The sequence below is a fragment of the Littorina saxatilis genome, linkage group LG2 (genome assembly GCF_037325665.1).
Source record: "Littorina saxatilis isolate snail1 linkage group LG2, US_GU_Lsax_2.0, whole genome shotgun sequence".
Lineage (NCBI taxonomy): Eukaryota > Metazoa > Mollusca > Gastropoda > Littorinimorpha > Littorinidae > Littorina > Littorina saxatilis.
In genome coordinates, this window is record NC_090246.1 from 96863652 (window position 1) to 96882995 (window position 19344).

The window sequence follows — 19344 nt, forward strand, 5'->3', positions numbered from 1 at the left end:
GTAAAATACTAATTCTGGATGACTCCTTCAGATAAAAAAAAAAGCTATCTCAATATTTTCTCAGTTGTATCAAATATCATTAACAATTGACACTAACACACATTTGGACTGCTATTGCTCTGTTTTAAAGATAATATCATCCCATGAATTGTGATCGACAAGAAGAAGAAGAAGATCCCATGAATTGAAGTTATTTTTGATGCGGTGAATTTTCAAAACAGTTTTTGTTGTTCCTCAAAACAGCAAACTGAGATACTAAAGTTTAGGTTTGTGAATTACAGCGACCAAATGTAGTCAGCTGAACTGATTACAGTGGAAGCTCCCTTTTAGGACCTCAACAAATCTAAAGTAATTAGGTCTTATAAACCGCCCCGTGGGTTAGGGGGAAGAATTTGATGCTCCCCAGCATGTCGTAAGAGGCGACTAACGTATAGAATATAGTCAATTTTTGTCAAGATTTTAGTCAAGCAGTATGTAAGAAATGTTAAGTCCTTTGTACTGGAAACTTGCATTCTCCCAGTAAGGTAATATATTGTACTACGTTGCAAGCCCCTGGAGCACATTTGTGATTAGTGCTTTTGTGAACAAGAAACAATTGACAAGTGGCTCTATCCCATCTCCCCCCTTTCCCCGTCGCGATATAACTTTCGTGGTTGAAAACGACGTTAAACACCAAATAAAGAAAAGAAAGAAAGCTATTATAAAAGGAGTTAGTCTTTAAATGGAGTAAAAATTGCAGAGGTTAGGAACAGACACTATTGAAACTCTAGGTCTTAACTTGAGGGGGGTGGGGGGGTGTCTTCAGACGTGGGTTTCATAGCAAGCCTTCATGAAATGGCTCAGTGGGCGGCGGTTAAGGACATAAAATGAAGGTACATCAGGCGCCTGTGTGTAGCTGCACGCTACAGAATGTTATGTCATTGAAGAAACCCCAACCTCTTTACAACAATGCACTCCCCTAACCTTGAAGGACATGAACTACTGAGAAAGGTGACTGGTGACAACGGCAAGGAGGGTGTGTGACCCTCTTCACCTCCACAGTGTGAGTGGGACAGGTAACCCTAACCGTGTTAAAACCAGCTTAGCGTACAAGTTTTGATGAACCGGCACTTAGTTCTGTCAAGTTATTCAGTTCTGTAGTAGCATATATCAGTATTTTCAGGTATTGAGTAAATAGAATGAAAAGTATACTAATACAGAGACTGAGGTTTTGTGTAGGCCTACTTCGCTCGCACATACTGACACCGACTGAAATAGTCTCTCTCTCCCTCTCTCTCGCACACACGGCAAGCTTTCTCTCTCGTGTTATATAGACACACACGTCTCTCTTTTAAACACACATACACGCACGCGCGCAAACACACTTTCTCTAATACACATACACCCAAATCAATCACACACACACCACACACACCACACACCACACACAATCTGTCTCTTCTCCTTTCCTCCAACCCCTCTGACGGCCCCACCACCACCACCCACACCTTTTTCTCTCCGATCGTCTAAGTTCAGGTAGAAAGGGACGGGCGGTGGAGATGAGAAAAGGGGGTCATTTTCAAGTCTCCAAAATGTCAATACCTTATCAGTTCCTGTGTCTCTATTATTTAGTTCAATCAATCAATCAATCAACTTGATATGAGGCTTATATCGCGCATATTCCGTGGGTACAGTTCTAAGCGCAGGGATTTTATTTTTTATTTTTTTATGCAATTTATATCGCGCACATATTCAAGGCGCAGGGATTTATTTATGCCGAGTGAGATGGATTTTTTTTTACACAATACATCACGCATTCACATCGGCCAGCAGATCGCAGCCATTTCGGCGCATATCCTACTTTTCACGGCCTATTATTCCAAGTCGCACGGGTATTTTGGTGGACATTTTTATCTATGCCTATACAATTTTGCCAGGAAAGACCCTTTTGTCAATCGTGGGATCTTTCACGTGCACACCCCAATGTAGTGTACACGAAGGGACCTCGGTTTTTCGTCTCATCCGAAAGACTAGCACTTGAACCCAACACCTAGGTTAGGAAAGGGGGGAGAAAATTGCTCACGCCCTGGCCCAGGGCATAGATGCAAGGGATATCTATGCCCAGGGTCGAACTCGCAACCGCCCTCGCTTCCGAGCGCAAGTGCGTTACCACTCGGCCACCCAGTTCAGAGAGAGAGAGAGAGAGAGAGAGACTGAATGGGGGCGGGGTGGGGAGCAGCCGAGCAGCCTGGTTGTCATTAGAAGTCAGTTCATTTTCTATATTTAGTCAAGTTTTGACTAAATATTTTAACATCGAGGGGGAATCGAAACGAGGGTCGTGGTGTATGTGCGTGTGTGTGTGTGTGTGTCTGTGTGTGTGTCTGTGTGTCTGTGTGTGTGTGTGTGTGTGTGTGTGTGTAGAGCGATTCAGACTAAACTTCTGGACCGATCTTTATGAAATTTGACATGAGAGTTCCTGGGTATGAAATCCCCGAACGTTTTTTTCATTTTTTTGATAAATGTCTTTGATGACGTCATATCCGGCTTTTCGTGAAAGTTGAGGCGGCACTGTCACGCCGGCCCTCATTTTTCAACCAAATTGGTTGAAATTTTGGTCAAGTAATCTTCGACGAAGCCCGGACTTTGGTATTGCATTTCAGCTTGGTGGCTTAAAAATTAATTAATGACTTTGGTCATTAAAAATCTGAAAATTGTAAAAAAAATTAAAAATTTATAAAACGATCCAAATTTACGTTTATCTTATTCTCCATCATTTTCTGATTCCAAAAACATATAAATATGTTATATTCGGATTAAAAACAAGCTCTGAAAATTAAATATATAAAAATTATTATCAAAATTAAATTGTCCAAATCAATTTAAAAACACTTTCATCTTATTCCTTGTCGGTTCCTGATTCCAAAAACATATAGATATGATATGTTTGGATTAAAAACACGCTCAGAAAGTTAAAACAAAGAGAGGTACAGAAAAGCGTGCTATCCTTCTTAGCGCAACTACTACCCCGCTCTTCTTGTCAATTTCACTGCCTTTACCATGAGCGGTGGACTGACGATGCTACGAGTATACGGTCTTGCTGAAAAATGGCATTGCGTTCAGTTTCATTCTGTGAGTTCGACAGCTACTTGACTAAATATTGTATTTTCGCCTTACGCGACTTGTCTATAAATACAATGATACAGTTCAGCATATTTGTCACCAAGACCCCCAACCTTTCAGTCCAGCATTTGACACACCTCTCGGTTCAGTGTGGAGAAATGCAATGCAACCAGGCCCAATGCTGAGGGCCCCAAAGGGGGGGTATCATCACGATCACGGGAAGGGAAATTTTAGCTTTCACGATCACAGTTACCTTGATTTTTGTTTTCACGATCACAAACACCTTGACGAATAGAGGATCATAGAGTGATACAGCTGTGAAAAATGTACGTTGAAAATAAAATGCTTTGCAATAATGCCCATCACGATCACGAAAACAAATGACGATCACGATCACGAGACTTGATTTTTTTGTCATCACGGATCACGGGCAAAGTCCCATCACGATCACAGAAATGGAAATTTCGGCAATCACGGTCACAGAAAGGTCAAAACACGCCAATCACGATCACGATTTTAAACCCTTTGGGGCCCTCAATGCTATTACACAGTTAGAGCCTAGATCTGATCAAAACTGACTGGCGCCTAAACAAAATTTGTTTTAATGTTTTCCGACGTTTCTGGTAGATTTACGGTACCAAAATAATGTGTGTGGCCGGTTCAGTGTTATTTGTCGTTTTCAGTGCATCCAGCCCTCGACTGAGAGTTGCATCCTTTACTACATGAAAATAACTCAGTAAGTCATAAAGATAGACTCATGTGACTGAATACCGTTGAATGTGTACAGTACTAACACGGCGCGCGTGCGTGCGCCCATAATTATGTCATGTGTGTGTGTGTAGTGTGTATGTGTGGTGTGTGTGTGTGTGTGTGTGTGTGTGTCAGTGTAGTGTGTGTGTGTAGTATGTGTGTGTGTGTGTGTGTAGTGTGTGTGTGTAGTGTGTGTGTGTGTGTGTGTGTGTGTTAAGTGTTTCAGTGTCAGTGTGTGCGTGTGTCAAAGAATGGACACAGAGAGGAAAAGATCGAGTGAGTACTGAAGATGGAAGGAAGTAGAGATACCCGGCCGAAAATCATTTCAACGTTGAATTTATGTATTTTTGTATTAAAAAACCCGTTCCTTATCAGCCGGTTCAGTCCCGGAAAGGACATTAACACTGATCTTCAAGTTGAGTCTTGGTTTTTGAAAAGAGCAGTTAATATCGTGTGCCTGTGCCGGACGGGACCCAATGACGCGGCCAAGGTGGCGGTTGAAGTCAAAAGCGTCATTTCCCGGCGTAAGTTGTGTCCTTGTCAAGTCTTACGCCATGGCATACCCCTTTTCTGTCCCTTCAATCTCCCAGTTTTCTGTCCGTCGTTTCCCCTTTCAGTTTCTAGGGCTCAGAGGCCGAACCCAGCAGTCGGCGATCCACTGACCGTGACGTGCATAGAGGAACCACTCAGTGTCAGTTTTAAAACAACTCCGCCGCCCCCCCCCCCCCCCACCTTTCCCCCCCCCCCCACCTTTCACCACACACCCCCACCTTTCACCACCCCCCCACCTTTCACCCACCTTTCACCACCCCCCCACCCCCAACACTCAGTTCTCTCAATTTTCATATTCGGTCTGCAAATGTACGTCCATTTTAAGTCTGCCTCCCTCTTCAGACCCGATTTTCACAGTTTTACTGGGAGTAACTGTTCAACGTGACACAACGCCCGGTTTAAAGCAATTAATTAATACAAAACTGATGACTAATAGAATTGATTCAACTTTTATTCTCTGCCAAGTTGTATTTTTGATACACGGTCACATTGCATTGCATACTATTTCTTGAACCATGGCGGTGAATCTGAAAACTGAGAAAACTGGAATAGCGGCACCCTAAATCCCCCCCCCCCCCCCCCCCCCCCCCCCCCCCGCGGACTGACGGCAACCTAAAATGCCATAATAGCGTGTGCCATCACCTTTTTCAAATGCCGGGTTTGTGCGAGTGAGTGTACTATGCGTGTGCACGGTCAGTCAGATGTGTGTGTAGTGTGTGTGTGTGTGTGTGTCCAGTGTGTGTAGTGTGTGTGTGTGTGCCATGACATGACATAAGCTCGAACGACAAAAGCTCGAACGACAAAATCTCGAACGACAAATGCTCGAATGGACAAATGCTCGACGCGGAAAAAGCTCGACGCGACATATGCTCGAGCGACAAATGCTCGAATGGACAAATGCTCGACGCGACAAAAGCTCGACGCGACATATGCTCGAACGACAAATGCTCGAATGGACTGACAAATGCTCGACGCGACAAAAGCTCGACGCGACATATGCTCGAATGACAGATGCTCGAATGGACAAATGCTCGACGCGACAAAAGCTCGACGCGACATATGCGTCAACGACAGAAGCTCGACCGGACTGTAGAATGATGCTGTCAAAACTACTTTGATAACGTCAGATCTGAAACTGTCACGGTGATGTTGTTCTAGTTTCGAGCGACAAATTAACTAAATTTGTTTGATATCACGTGGTTGTGATTGTGGTTATGGTTGTTGTTGTGGTTGTGGTTGTTGTTTTGTTGTTGTTGTTGTTGCTGACAAATCTAAACCCCGACACGATCTTCCCCCTAATTTTTTCTCTTCGTTCTTTTTTTCTTCTATTCTCTCTCTCTCTCTCTCTCTCTCTCTCTCTCTCTCTCTCTCTCTCTCTCTCTCTCTCTCTCTCTCTCTCTCTCTCTCTCTCTCTCTCTCTCTCTTGTTTTGCAGACAGATTTTAAAATAACACAGACAGGCAAAATAACACCGAGAACGACATTCGAGCTTTTATCGCGTCGAGCTTTTGTCGCGTCGAGCATTTGTCCATTCGAGCATTTGTCGTTCGAGCATATGTCGCGTCGAGCTTTTGTCGCGTCGAGCATTTGTCCATTCGAGCATTTGTCGTTCGAGCAAATGTCGCGTCGAGCTTTTGTCGCGTCGAGCATTTGTACATTCGAGCATTTGTCGTTCGAGCATATGTCGCGTCGAGCTTTTGTCGCGTCAAGCATTTGTCCATTCGAGCATTTGTCGTTCGAGATTTTGTCGTTCGAGCTTTTGTCGTTCGAGCTTATGTCGGACACCGGTGTAGTCAGTGTGTGTGTGTGTGTCCAGTGTCACGTGCGCGAGCGGCCGCATGCAATCTAGCACTGAGATAATTGCTACTATAATACTGACGATGGAAACGTGTATTATTGAAAGAGTCGTATGGTCATGAAAAAGTCGGGGACTGACCGGCTTCATCAAGTTACGCATCATACTCATAGTTGCTGACTGACTTTGAGGACTGATACAGCGAGTGACAATGGGTATGTCAGTGTCAAATGAAGGACAGTTCTCTACGCGCCATGAACACACAACGTGAACAGTGAAGAAGGTGACAGTGATCTCCACTCAACCGTGTAAAGTTACGGCCGCATGGCTAATGACGACTATGGTGGCAAGGAGTGGGAGCCGGTGTAACGATGTCATCTTGGCCAGTGGCAGAATTAAACGACGGTACATGTACCACTTCACAAGTCCTAAAACTGATATTACTAGGCTATACTAAGCATACCGTAGACTTTAGTATTTTTTTAATGAAACTCTTGAAAACTATACGCTTCGAATCGGCATGTGTTGAAAACGGGTACATGACATAAGCTCGAACGACAAAAGCTCTAACGACAAAATCTCGAACGACAAATGCTCGAATAGACAAATGCTCGACGCGACAAAAGCTCGACGCGACATATGCTCGAACGACAAATGCTCGAATGGACAAATGCTCGACGCGACAAAAGCTCGACGCGACATATGCTCGAACGACAAATGCTCGAATGGACAAATGCTCGACGCGACAAAAGCTCGAGCTGCGGTGCTGCTTTGACATATAACGTGCGCCACACACAAGACAGAAGTCGCAGCACAGGCTTCATGTCTCACCCAGTCACATTATTCTGACACCGGACCAACCAGTCCTTGCACTAACCCCATAATCGACGCCAGGTGGAGCAGCCACTAGATTGCCAATTTTAAAGTCTTAGGTATGACCCGGCCGGGGTTCGAACCCACGACCTCCCGATCACGGGGTGGACGCCTTACCACTAGGCCAACCGTGCCGGTCCCTTGCTGTGAGTATCAATTCAGAAATAAAGTTAAACCAACAAGTGATATCAAACAAATTTAGTCAATTTGTCGCTCGAAATCCAGCAGCGTGCTTACAACAACAACAACAACAACAACAACAACAACAACAACAACAACAACAACAACGTGATATCAAACAAATTTAGTAAATTTGTCGCTCGAAATCCAGCAGCGTGCTTACAACAACAACAACGTGATATCAAACAAATTTAGTCAATTTGTCGCTCGAAACTAGAACAAATATCACCGTGACAGTTTTAGATATGACGTTATCAAAATAGTTTTGACAGCATCATTCTACAGTCCGGTCGAGCTTCTGTCGTTCGAGCATATGTCGCGTCGAGCTTTTGTCGCGTCGAGCATTTGTCCGGTCGAGCTTCTGTCGTTCGAGCATATGTCGCGTTGAGCTTTTGTCGCGTCAAGCATTTGTCCATTCGAGCATTTGTCGTTCGAGCATATGTCGCGTCGAGCTTTTGTCCATTCGAGCATTTGTCGTTCGAGCTTTTGTCGTTCGAGCTTATGTCGGACACCGGTTGAAAACACAGTTTCATTAGAGCCGCAACTCGCACCAGTCGACCCGTCACTGTGACACCAACGACTGATGTAAGTGCGGAGAGACAAAAAGACAAACCGTGACTGCTGCAACGTGACAAAATCCGAGTCAGACACGACTGATACAAGTTCAGTTTCAGAAAAACTGATCATGTTTTTCGGCTATGGCACGGTGTACCATGCTTCCACAGCGTACACACACTTACTAGCAAAACGTTCTCTTTTTAACCTGCAGTGCACTCCGCAGGAAGCAGCAGAAGTCTCTTTCTGTCCTAAATGGCACTAGATTGACTGTAGACAACGCGTTAATTCATTTTACCACAAGTGAATGAAATACAAGTAGATAACATTGTTCACTGGCTCAATCGACGCCCGTTTTTAACCGCTTGCTTCCCTTCATATGATAAACCGTCCATAGATCTTCGTTCTTCCGAACTAACTCCTTAGAATGTCATCGAGAATAGAGGATTTTGGGTAGTTTCATGCAATGACGTCAGCGCCTTTCGGCGATTGGTCAATGCCTTTCGTATCAATGATAATGTCGGTCACGCTTGACTCAAATTATTGCAACTTGATATTGCCGGCTTTCCAAACTTATACAAAGTGACCGTGCAGGAAGCGTAGGTTCAGTTATGAACTGAGCTAGCCCCGAACAGTGAGATATAAAGAACAGTACACAAATTAATATGAACAGAGAGACTCGGAAACTCGAGTCAGTCGTCGCCACGCTCCAGAACTGGGGACTGGGTGGCCGAGTGGTAACGCACTTGCGCTCGGAAGCGAGAGGTTGCGAGTTCGACCCTGGGTCAGGGCGTTAGCAATTTTCTCCTCCCTTTCCTAACCTTGGTGGTGGGTTCAAGTGCTAGTCTTTCGGATGAGACGAAAAACCGAGGTCCCTTCGTGTACACTACATTGGGGTGTGCACGTTAAAGATCCCACGATTGACAAAGGTGTCCCAAAGCGGTTTGATTTCTCAATATAGCTTTGGACTGTGTGACAACAACAAAAATAGCACTATTTTCAAATATGGAAATGTTTGAATCCCCTGTCAGGAGTGTGTCAATATTAACAAATTCTGGAGCTAATGTACCGATTGTTGCGGTTCTTGCATCATTAAACAGGGGACATGATAACAAATAATGGAGAACAGTTTCAGCAAAATAACCACAAGAACATTCCGGGTTGTTTACTAGGTGGCGATTAAACATATCATTTTGTAAATCACTCATTCCAAGTCTTAACCTGCAATGCAATACTTCAGTTTTGCGATTTGGGGAATAGTAATATGGTGGAATTGAAATATCAAAAGCTGTGAAATGTCACTTGAACAGACCAACAGAATCACATTGTTGTATATTTTCAGGCAACTTATTCCAGAGACTAGTTGCAGAAGGAATAAAAGATGACTTGTACAAATCTGATTTACACTGGGGAGTCTTACGCTCTAGTGGGCGTCTGTATATTATTCTTTTTGATTTATCTCAGCTTTGAGTCAAGAATTGACAATCGTGAATAAAGCCCTTGAACAGGTTTTCCACAATCCTGTATTCTATTTTTAGTACGGGATATCCCCAAGGAAAGGTCAAAGGGCATATGTATCACCGCGTGTCGACTGCTGGTAATAATAGTTAATTACTTCTAGTATAATAGACTTCTGATTTTACTGATTTTAGTCAGTCAGTGACGGATATTAGACTCAGGTATACTGCTTTGATGTCGCAAAACGACATAGGCCCATACCGAGTATTTCGCAAGGCCTGGAACAGTGCCGTTATCAACACCTCGCTGTAGTTCATTTTCCCCTGGTTATTACAACACTGCAGTGAGGCGATTCGATCCATAAACCGCCTGATATGTTGCGTAATCCGGCACTGACGCCGAGAGACGGTCAGTCAAAACAGACTACGGCCAAAACTGAGATTCAATCAGTTGCAAAGACTCTATAAGACTGAGTGGTTGGTTTGAAAATTCGTCAGTTTGAAGACAGTCAGATCAAATTATAACCCGACAGGTACAGTGTCCACTTGGACCTCACCGCGTGCTCTGTCCCGCATCATTGCGCAGTGTTGACTGACACAGTTTGTCCCGTTACTACACAATAGTCCGTTCCAGCTTTAGATCGGAGGTTAGTGTGTTGAAAGCTTTTCGCTGTTCACCATGTGGGGGGTGTGTGTGTATGTGTGTGTGTGTGTGTGTGTATGTGTGTGTATGTATATATGTGTGTGTGAGTGTGAGTGTGTGAGAGAGAGCAAGAGAGAGAGAGAGAGAGTTGAACAGTATGAACTTAATGCTGAGCAGTTAGTGGCTATTAGTTTTAACAGAGACAGCGTACAGCCGCACTTTTGTTCTAAATACGAATTAGACAGGAACTATGCATGTAAAACAAACAAGCATTCCATTTTTTTTTAAATCAGCGTTGCAAGCATCCACGTGGGATATCTTTTCAAGATAAAAAAAAAAAAAAGGACAAATGTCGCAAATGATGAAATAGGCTATAGTGAGTTATTGCCCCTGTCGTACAGGTGGCGCTTGGGAAGACGCCATTGCACGGCGAGTGAAGGTGACCGCAGCAAGCATCGTAGAATCAACTGTCGTCCACTGTCCTCGACTGTCTCTTTCTTTCCAGGTTTGACATCGAAGTTGAACGCTCCTAAGTCATCATGATGGGTGCATATCACATATTGGCCGCTGTGCTTTTTCTCGTCGTCGTAATCAGAGAAGGTAATTTTTGTTTAGCATTCAGTTTACATGCATACCGGCACTCGTCTAAGTCTCCACACATTACGCTTTTCTTATCCCGAATGCTGACTTCTGTAGTAATGAGACTGAAAGTGATTGTAGCTCCTGTGTGACCTTCAGGTGTTCCCCCCATTGCTGCAGGGTTTCTTGCACGCTGATCGGTCTTTAGGGTAATGGAGGCAGGTATTGTACCTTCAACAGTGTTGTGTATGGTGCTACATGATTTTCGTCTTCTGAACATTTGAGTGTAATCACTGTTATACGCATACAGCAGTAGTGTACATAAATGGGATGACTGAATCGTGTCTGGCGTGTCCGACCGAATAAACGATCCAGATCCAGATGCAAACGCATTAGATTTCATTTCTTTTTGTGTTTTAGTCAAGTTATTATGGAAGTTATTGTGGAAGACTAAGACAGATCACTTTGCACACTCAAAAACAGTGTAAAGTGCACCACAGTGAATCGCAAGGAATGTTATGCTCAAGTCTGGGTGCTGATGCGACTAGCCGCAGCTTACCTTGTAAATGGTTGAAGGCTCTTCCAGAGACCAAGGCAGTGACTTGGGCATTTAATTTTTCTCTTTGGTTCCTGGAAGTCGAAACATGCTCAATCAGGACCAACGTCTGTAAGGCTGGTGTGGCATACTACGGACAAAGCTCTGTGGAAGTGATGTAAAGAAGATTGTAAATAGTGAGATGCGTTCAGTCTGACAACGAAGCTCACACAGGGATACATCTGGATATTGCCGGACATCGTCCATGTTAGTTTATGTTTATTTGTTATGTATAAATGCCTGTTTGTGACATCAGGCACTGATGGACTGATGTAACTCTGTGCTGATTTGGTATTTGTTCTGACTGGCGGCTCTTCTAAAGCCGTAAAGGGCACATTAAAAATGACAGTTATTGTTCTTTTACATACATGCTGCTATTTATTCTTTTAATAATATCTGATCATTATGTTTCAGGACTTGCGCTGAAATGCGTACAGTGCAACTCATTCACAAAACCTGAGTGTGATTCACAGCCTTCGGAATTTGAGGATGACTGCCCTTTCAACGCCACATCCTGCAGAAAAATGGAACAAGAAAGTAAGTGTCTAGAATTTGGATTTTTTATATTTTCATGAGTTCAGATAACCGGTGTGCCTAGGCCCTTTTTTTTATGTGAATGCATTGCGCATGTGCAAATACCAGCCCTGAAAGTGGCGAGTATTTTACTCGCCATGGGGAGTAAAAACATGTAACTGGCGAGTAGAAATGTTCATATACTCGCCAAATGCAAGTAAAGTTGATGAATCAAATGGTTCGTTTGGCAAACAGAATGTGCTCTCTGGCTGGTAAATTTTGAGAAGCACTAGTCAAAGACTAGTGCACCATTTTTTGGACTTTCAGGGCTGAGTAGTGGTTATTGATATGAAATATATATTCGCGTACCAACAATTGTTTAAACAACGTCAATAAAACTCGGTCATGGTCAAAATTGCTGACCAGTGCCATGGAAGTTCGTGGAGTGTTCTTCTGATTAGGTGAAACAATCCGTCTTCTTGAAAGCATTACACTAGTCGAAGTTGAACCTGGAGAGACCTGGTTTTGGTACTTATTACACTAGGAACGCTGAAGAAGAAGGTACTTATTACCCAGTTGGGTACCAACTCTTGATAACATTAACAATCTTGTATTCCGTTCTGATAGATCGCCGGTTGTTTTAAATGTGAACAAGCTGATTTGTTGGGACCATCCACGAAAGATACACAATCAAACAAGGATGTAATGTTGATATGCAGGTTGTCACACATATTGTTTATCATATTCATATATATATAGAGGTTACAACACGAGTGGTTTTTTATATGGCTTGTATTTCAGTCAAGACCCAGCGGATGAATATCAAGGGACTCACGAGCCTCTGGCGAGTGAGTCCCTTTGATATTCCCGACTGAAATACAATCCATATAAAAAATCATGAGTGTTGTAACCTGTATATCCCATGAAGATCTAAAAGACAAAGTGTGACGGAAACATCAGGCACCTCTGCACATACCTTATTCTAAAGGCACGTCTGTTGATCAATGTCAAGTCAGTGCATAATGGTGGCTTGGTTGTCCCCGTCAGTTGAAAGCCTCTTACACGGATTTGACTGAATACCTAGTGGTTGCACACGTATCTCCTGAGATCTTGGACACCTTCATCGTCTATAGGGCCTACTGCACCACAGAAGAGATAGAAATACTCGCAAAATGCATTAAACAGCTTGTCCAGAGAACACTCGTAGTCGATGATGTACCGATAAGGGCGTGTGTACCGGGCACGCTGTAACTTCACATGAGCATAGTCTGAACATAGCAGTACTGGTCGGACGGACTGGGTTTTTAACGATTGCTAGTTTGACTTTTGTTTTAGTTGAGAGCACGAGTTCACACACTCAAACACATACGGCTTGTCGTGTTGATCACAAGAGAGAAATACAGGGTGGGCCATAAAAAGTGTCCACATTTAATTTGTTAATATTTTTCCTGTAAAGTGATATTTTCTTTTCTGTTTCAGATAGAATTTGAGACAAGCATCTTAGAATTCTTTTAAAGCCTGAATGGATCACATTCCAGTACAGGAAAGGATCAAAATCGTTGAACTTTACTTTGCTACCAATTCTGTGGTTCTCGCCCAGCGCGCTTTTCGGAGAGAGTTCCCTGGCACACACTGTCCATGTGTGAGAACTGTGAAGCGCCTCGTGGATAAATTCAGGAACACTGGTAGTCTCGCAGTGGTGGCTGGATGTGTTCATGGGGCTGATTAGGTGCCCAAAATCTCATGTTTTGTTTGTTGACATGTCCACTCAAATGAAAATGGGCTTCATCGCTGAAGAAAATGAGGTCGAGAACTCCTGGGTTGTTTTCAATTCTTTCAAAAATGCGTTGACTGAATTCTACTCTTTTGTTTGCGTCAGTTTGTTGTTGGAGAATTTGTATCTTGTACGGAAACAATCCCAAGTCTTTGTGTATGATCCTTCGTACAGATGTCCTCGAGATACCGACTTCCTGTGACAGCCGCCTTGTTGATTTTCGTGGGGATTCCTGCAAACGGTCCCTTACTGCTTCAATGTTAGCTGGACTTCTAGCAGAAAATGGTCGACCACTATGTCCTTTATTGTTATCTGCGAGACTACCAGTGTTCCTGAATTTATCCACGAGGCGCTTCACAGTTCTCGCACATGGACAGTGTGTGCCAGGGAACTCTCTCCGAAAAGCGCGCTGGGCGAGAACCACAGAATTGGTAGCAAAGTAAAGTTCAACGATTTTGGTCCTTTCCTGTACTGGAATGCAATCCCTTCAGGCTTTAAAAGAATTCTAAGATGCTTGTCTCAAATTCTATCTGAAACAGAAAAGAAAATATAACTTTACAGGAAAAATATTAACAAATTAAATGTGGACACTTTTTATGGCCCACCCTGTAGAAGGAAACATAACAGATTATGTCCCCTTAATATGACGCGATGGACGACAGACGTCATGAAATCTATGACGCTACGATGATAGTCTCGGCAAGTCGAGACTAAAACTCAGCTATAACACTGAACGACTCTCGCGCAAGTTCTCAAAAGCGTGGTTACCCCTTGCGCATCGGGTCTATAGGTACATGTGCATATTGGAATGTCAAGGACGACAAAAAGTAGAGCCAGCTATGATGTATTTTGTGCACCCTTATTTATCCTCTATTTTATGTGTTATAAGAGTGCAATAGATACATCATAGATGTAACAAGAGAACAATGGAAATACAAGAAATATACCTAGAGTACATTTACAGAGACAAAGAAGGGAGGTCATGGGATATATATATATATATGATGCTGTGCCAGAACCTGCCTCCTTACAATGGGACACTTGAGGCAAAAATAAAACTGTTTATATTTGTTGTTGGATGTTGCAGCATTAAAGACTGAGGTTTCCTGAATGTGTTTCAAGTTTTAAAAAGATAAATGAAAGCAGCGTTTTTTAGATATTGATCAATAAAGACGGGCACCTGACTGATGTTGGATGTTACACTGGACACAGTACAACTAGCCACAGTATGATAATTACTTGCCAGATATTTCTGAATCTAATCTTTATCATTGACTTAGATGCTGAAATTGACATTCACATCAAATCCAAACCAAAATTCAATTTTATTGTCCCATAAATTCATCTGCTCACTGTGTCCTGTGTAACGTCCGACAGCAAGCAGTACACACACATTTCATTAAAAATGCAACAAACACAGAAATCTTGTCAGAACAAAAATAATCTTATTTAATACATTGTGTACCACATCTAAAACCAGAAACAAAGTGACAAACAGTTTGTAAATATAGTCTGCAGGCTGTTGAGCATGTCAGATGTTACACTTGGTAGATGTAGAACTGAATGGACACAGTTTGTGCTGTGTCCACGTAACGACTGAAAGCCGAGGTCACTCATGCCCGGTACATAGACACGTGTGGACGCAAACACATGGTGTTGCCGCTTCAGTCCGTTTTTGCCGTTGTAGTGTGCATTAAAAAGCTTTAAAAACACTAAAAACTTGCAATTCAGTCGTTATATTATTGCGGACGTTACCAGTACGATGTGCCTGACAAAAAATTATAAACACTCACCTTCTCTCTTCTTTGCCGCCATCTTGGGAAATCAAACACAGAGTGCATTCTGGGTAAAGATGGCTTCCCGAAATAATCTTTCTACCGCGAAAATGTAGAATACCTTTTTTGGAATCTGGATATTTTCGTACGTTACCGTTTGACAAAAAAAAAAGTACTGACCTTTTCAGAGCTGAAAGACTGTCTAGCACACGGTCTAATGCTTTTTGTGTGGTAAATTACGTTCAAAGAGTGCAATTTGTAGTCGCCATTAACGTGAATGTTGACGACGGCTCACAGTGGAGTAGCAGACGAACTTTTCGTTCACAGGCACATTTGACATTATGTGTAACGTCCGAAACCGTTCCTTTTCAATCCTTTTTTTTTTAAGAAATAGTTTGAATTTTTTTTTTATTGTGGGACAGATTTGAAGACTTATACTTCATCTACAAACACACACAGTAAGTTATAGGTAAGTTGATGGTAAACAAGCAAACAAGCAAAATCCTGAGTTCCCTTGAAGTGTCCCATTCACACTCACTCGTTTCAACCCACGCATCTCGTTTCTTTCTTTTTTTATTGTCAAACAGAAATGACCATATCTAGCACGGTTATGATTATTATCTCTATGGGTTATGTTTGTCATTAAAAAAACATTGGTTTGCCATGAAAGATGCGAACAGATAAAAAAAAATGTAATCAAACTCAGGGGGTGACCGTCAAAGCACGTTTTGGCACAGCGTCATATATATGATGTTGACTGATATTGAGTATGTGAACAGAATCATTCCGGCCTTGTTGCATTAGCTTGAAAGCAGGAACGAGTTTGAATTATAATAACATTGACAGGCTTCCATGTAAAACTTTGAGGACATCATTGTGTATTGACACCCTAACAATCCCTGATTGCAAGTTGGCTTTGGTCGGGCATCTGTCTACAATGATGACCTCAAAGTTTCAAATGGTAGCCTTTCAATATGTTGTTGACTTTTATTTTGTTCTAATCTTCTTTTTTTTGTCTTTGCGAGACTGTGTGTATGGCTCCTTATTTTTCAACCAGCATCATTCATTATCATATGTCTTAGATGGATCTTCTTAACAGCAATAAAGATGACTGTATGTTGTTGTTGACGGTCTAGAGTTTACTATAATTGTATTTATTTCTGTTTTCAGTCTACTACGATGATGATTACCAGGTGCGAACAATTCGCCAGTGTGCCCTCGAGTCTGGGCCCTTGAAGTGCATCGAGCGTACCGGAACCTACCGATTCAAGGTCTACTACTGCCACTGCCAAGGAGATAACTGCAACACCGCCAGCTCTCTCACTTTGTCTGTGACCCTAGCTCTGGTCTCCGCTGCAGTTGCATCTCTGTTCAAGTTGTGATCAAATCGTACATTATCATAATAGTTTCCCCCCCCCCCCCCCCCCCCCCTGTCTTTCTCTGTGCTCACACTCTCCCCCTATCTTCATCTCCTCCATTAACATATGCACGCACCCCACCATACAGACATACCTGCCTAACTTCCTCTTCCACACCACCTTCTGACCCCTGCTCTGTGTTGTGCCTCATGCAATAACAACACTCTATTGTCCGTTAAAATGGAAAATTATCTTCGCATTCAACCTGCCCCAATGCAAAGTTTTCATGTCTGCCCTCTCTCCCATTTTTCTTTTTTTTGTGTGTTGCCTTCCTCACCCCATTCACTCCCCTGTTGAATGATGTAGCATGGTTATCCCCCTTGGTCCTCGTGTCTGTCTGTCTGTCCCCAGCATTCCAGTCATCATTCTGTTCAGTGTATTCCTTTTGTGTTTGGTCTAAGTAACTTAGTGTCACAAACTTTCATCCGCTCACTGCTCCTTTTTTATTTTAATTGTTATATTTGATTTAAAATACATGGTAGGGGTGAACTTGTGTTAAGTAATACCCGATGAACAACACTATCTTTTAGGTCTATGCAATGCTTTGTGAAACCACAGGGAACATATTAAAACTTACCAATCGAGAAATATTTCATTTTGCAGTCAAAGAGCGGTGGTGTAAATTTAGATCTGATGCTAGTTAATGTGGTCATCGGTGCCTGCTGGTGACTTAGTCACATTCCAGTGTGTGGATAAGCTGGATATACACCTTCCTTGTAAATACCAAGGCTTAGCAGTACTTTTTGATGTCTGTGACAATCTATCACAGTTTGCTTTCTAGAAAAGTATTTTTAATCAATTTCTAGGAATTTGTATTGTGCCGCATTTTGATACAAACGCCATTTTTAGTTCAACTTCTTTGGTGGCTTTTAAACTTGGTTCATTAGATGGAGTGAAACAGGCCCACGCATTTACGTTGTTAACATGCACTCTTTTCCCACCTTTCTTCTGTAGAGTTGATTTTGCCAGGGACCTGATTTTGTGTGTGTCTGTGATCATGGATATAACGTTGGCCTAAATGTGTCTGGTTTAGCCGTGTTCAAGGTGGTGCGCTTGCCAATTCCAAATTATCCAATCATTGCATTGAGTGATGGATGGCTGCTTTAAATGAATGAAAACGATGGCAGGGTGATCATGATTATTTTCTATGGCAGAGAAAAGGCGTCAGGTTTTATGATTTGTTAACAAGTGTGTGAGTGTGATGAAACAAGAAAATATTGAGATTGATGGGAATGTGACATGTTTGCATAGAGATTGTATCTTTTACTCAGCCTTCTGGAGCATTGAATCTGTGAAACAAACCCTAGCTTGATGGTAAGGTACTTTTATTACCAAATTGGGGATTCTTGCAATGCAAAAAAATTGATCAGATTGTTTAGGAAGCCCATTTCATACAAAAATGTTTATTATTTTTTCACAAATGCATATTAAGTGTATTGCCATGATTTTGGTGACTTGAAATGGTTTAGTGTGTTTATGCTGCAAACTGTCACCAGTGCAGGCTAGGGCTTTGTTGCTAACCTGGTGCAATGTTCAAATGTTGTTGTAAGGGCATCAAGTGTTATCATATGCAGGAGTCAAGGCGTGAATGTATTCAGGAGTTATATATTAATACATGTACATCCCGTGTACAATGAAACAGAGCAAAATGTTCGTTGGAATACTGGAGACACTCTGCTGAACGATTCATGCATGGACAAAGTTGACTGTGGGTGCATTGGTTAGCAAAATGTATCCAGTACCTTTTCTCTTACTTTATCTTTGGTAGTGTTTTCTTAATTTTTATATATCTTTACTTTAGTAGTTAATAAAATTCATGGAAACAAACTCCCGCAGTGGGGCACTGCGGTTATGAAATTAAAAGCCCCTCCTGTTTTTGGAACCGCAGGAGCTTTCTAGTTTGCTGTTAGGTAGATTTTTGGTTCCTCTTTCCTGTCATGCTCTCTTTTTCTTAATGAATTCTTTTCTTTTTTCTGCCTTCTTGCTCATTCACCTGTATTTTTTCCAAAAATCTCTTCTTTTGCCGCTTGTCTCGCGATTCATGTATAGTTTAATCTGTTAGTGTTCTGATGTAAGTCCAGCAGTAGATAGGTTAAGCCTATTTTAACATACTGGAAACTGGTAATCTTCCAGTAGGTATTAATTTAGTTTTACTAAAGCCTGCTGGGACACAAGTAATGGGTTAGTGCATTTGTAAACAGGAATCGCTTGACAAGTGGCCCCCTTCATCCCCCCCCTTCCTCGTCCTGATATGGCTCTGCGTAGTCGGCTGGACGTTAAGCAACAAATAAACAAACAAACAATGGAAACAAACAAGATTTGTACACCTTTTCATGTGTTGCTATCAAAACGTTTCATATTTTTAATGGCCACCAGTATCTTTTTATGTTTTTATGCTCAGATCATGAATGTTAAAAAATTGATGTATGATAGTGTTTTACATTTACAAATAGGAAATAAACAGTCTTGTAAAAACTTTGGTGTTCTTGTTGAAGTGTGATGTGCATGTTCTGGTTTTCTGCTTGAAAAATATTCAACTCTGGTAGAGACAAGCAGTTGGAATTTGTGGGCATTCAAAACCATAATTTGTCAGTGTCAAGTTGCCGCACATGTTTTTTGAGATCTTGTAACCATACACCATCAGGCCACATTAGGTGTTGATAGACTTAATAGTGTTCAAGAAATATCCAACGTTAAAGTTTTCCGGACGGACGGACGACTTGGGTGAGTACATACTCACTTTTGCTTCGCATTGACTCATTTGAGTCAAAAATGGCAGGCTTTGAA

The 19344-nt window shown here is 42.2% G+C and overlaps 1 protein-coding gene across 1 annotated transcript; it reads left to right on the top strand.

Moving 5' to 3' along the window:
- Positions 1-10304: 10304 nt before the first annotated feature.
- On the top strand, positions 10305-18214 carry LOC138960256 (UPAR/Ly6 domain-containing protein crok-like). The gene is made up of 3 exons (XM_070332068.1): positions 10305-10503; positions 11492-11614; positions 16310-18214. The coding sequence occupies exons 1-3, from the start codon at positions 10443-10445 to the stop codon at positions 16519-16521; spliced, it is 396 nt and encodes a 131-aa protein (XP_070188169.1). The 5' UTR covers positions 10305-10442; the 3' UTR covers positions 16522-18214.
- The last annotated feature ends 1130 nt before the right edge of the window (positions 18215-19344 follow it).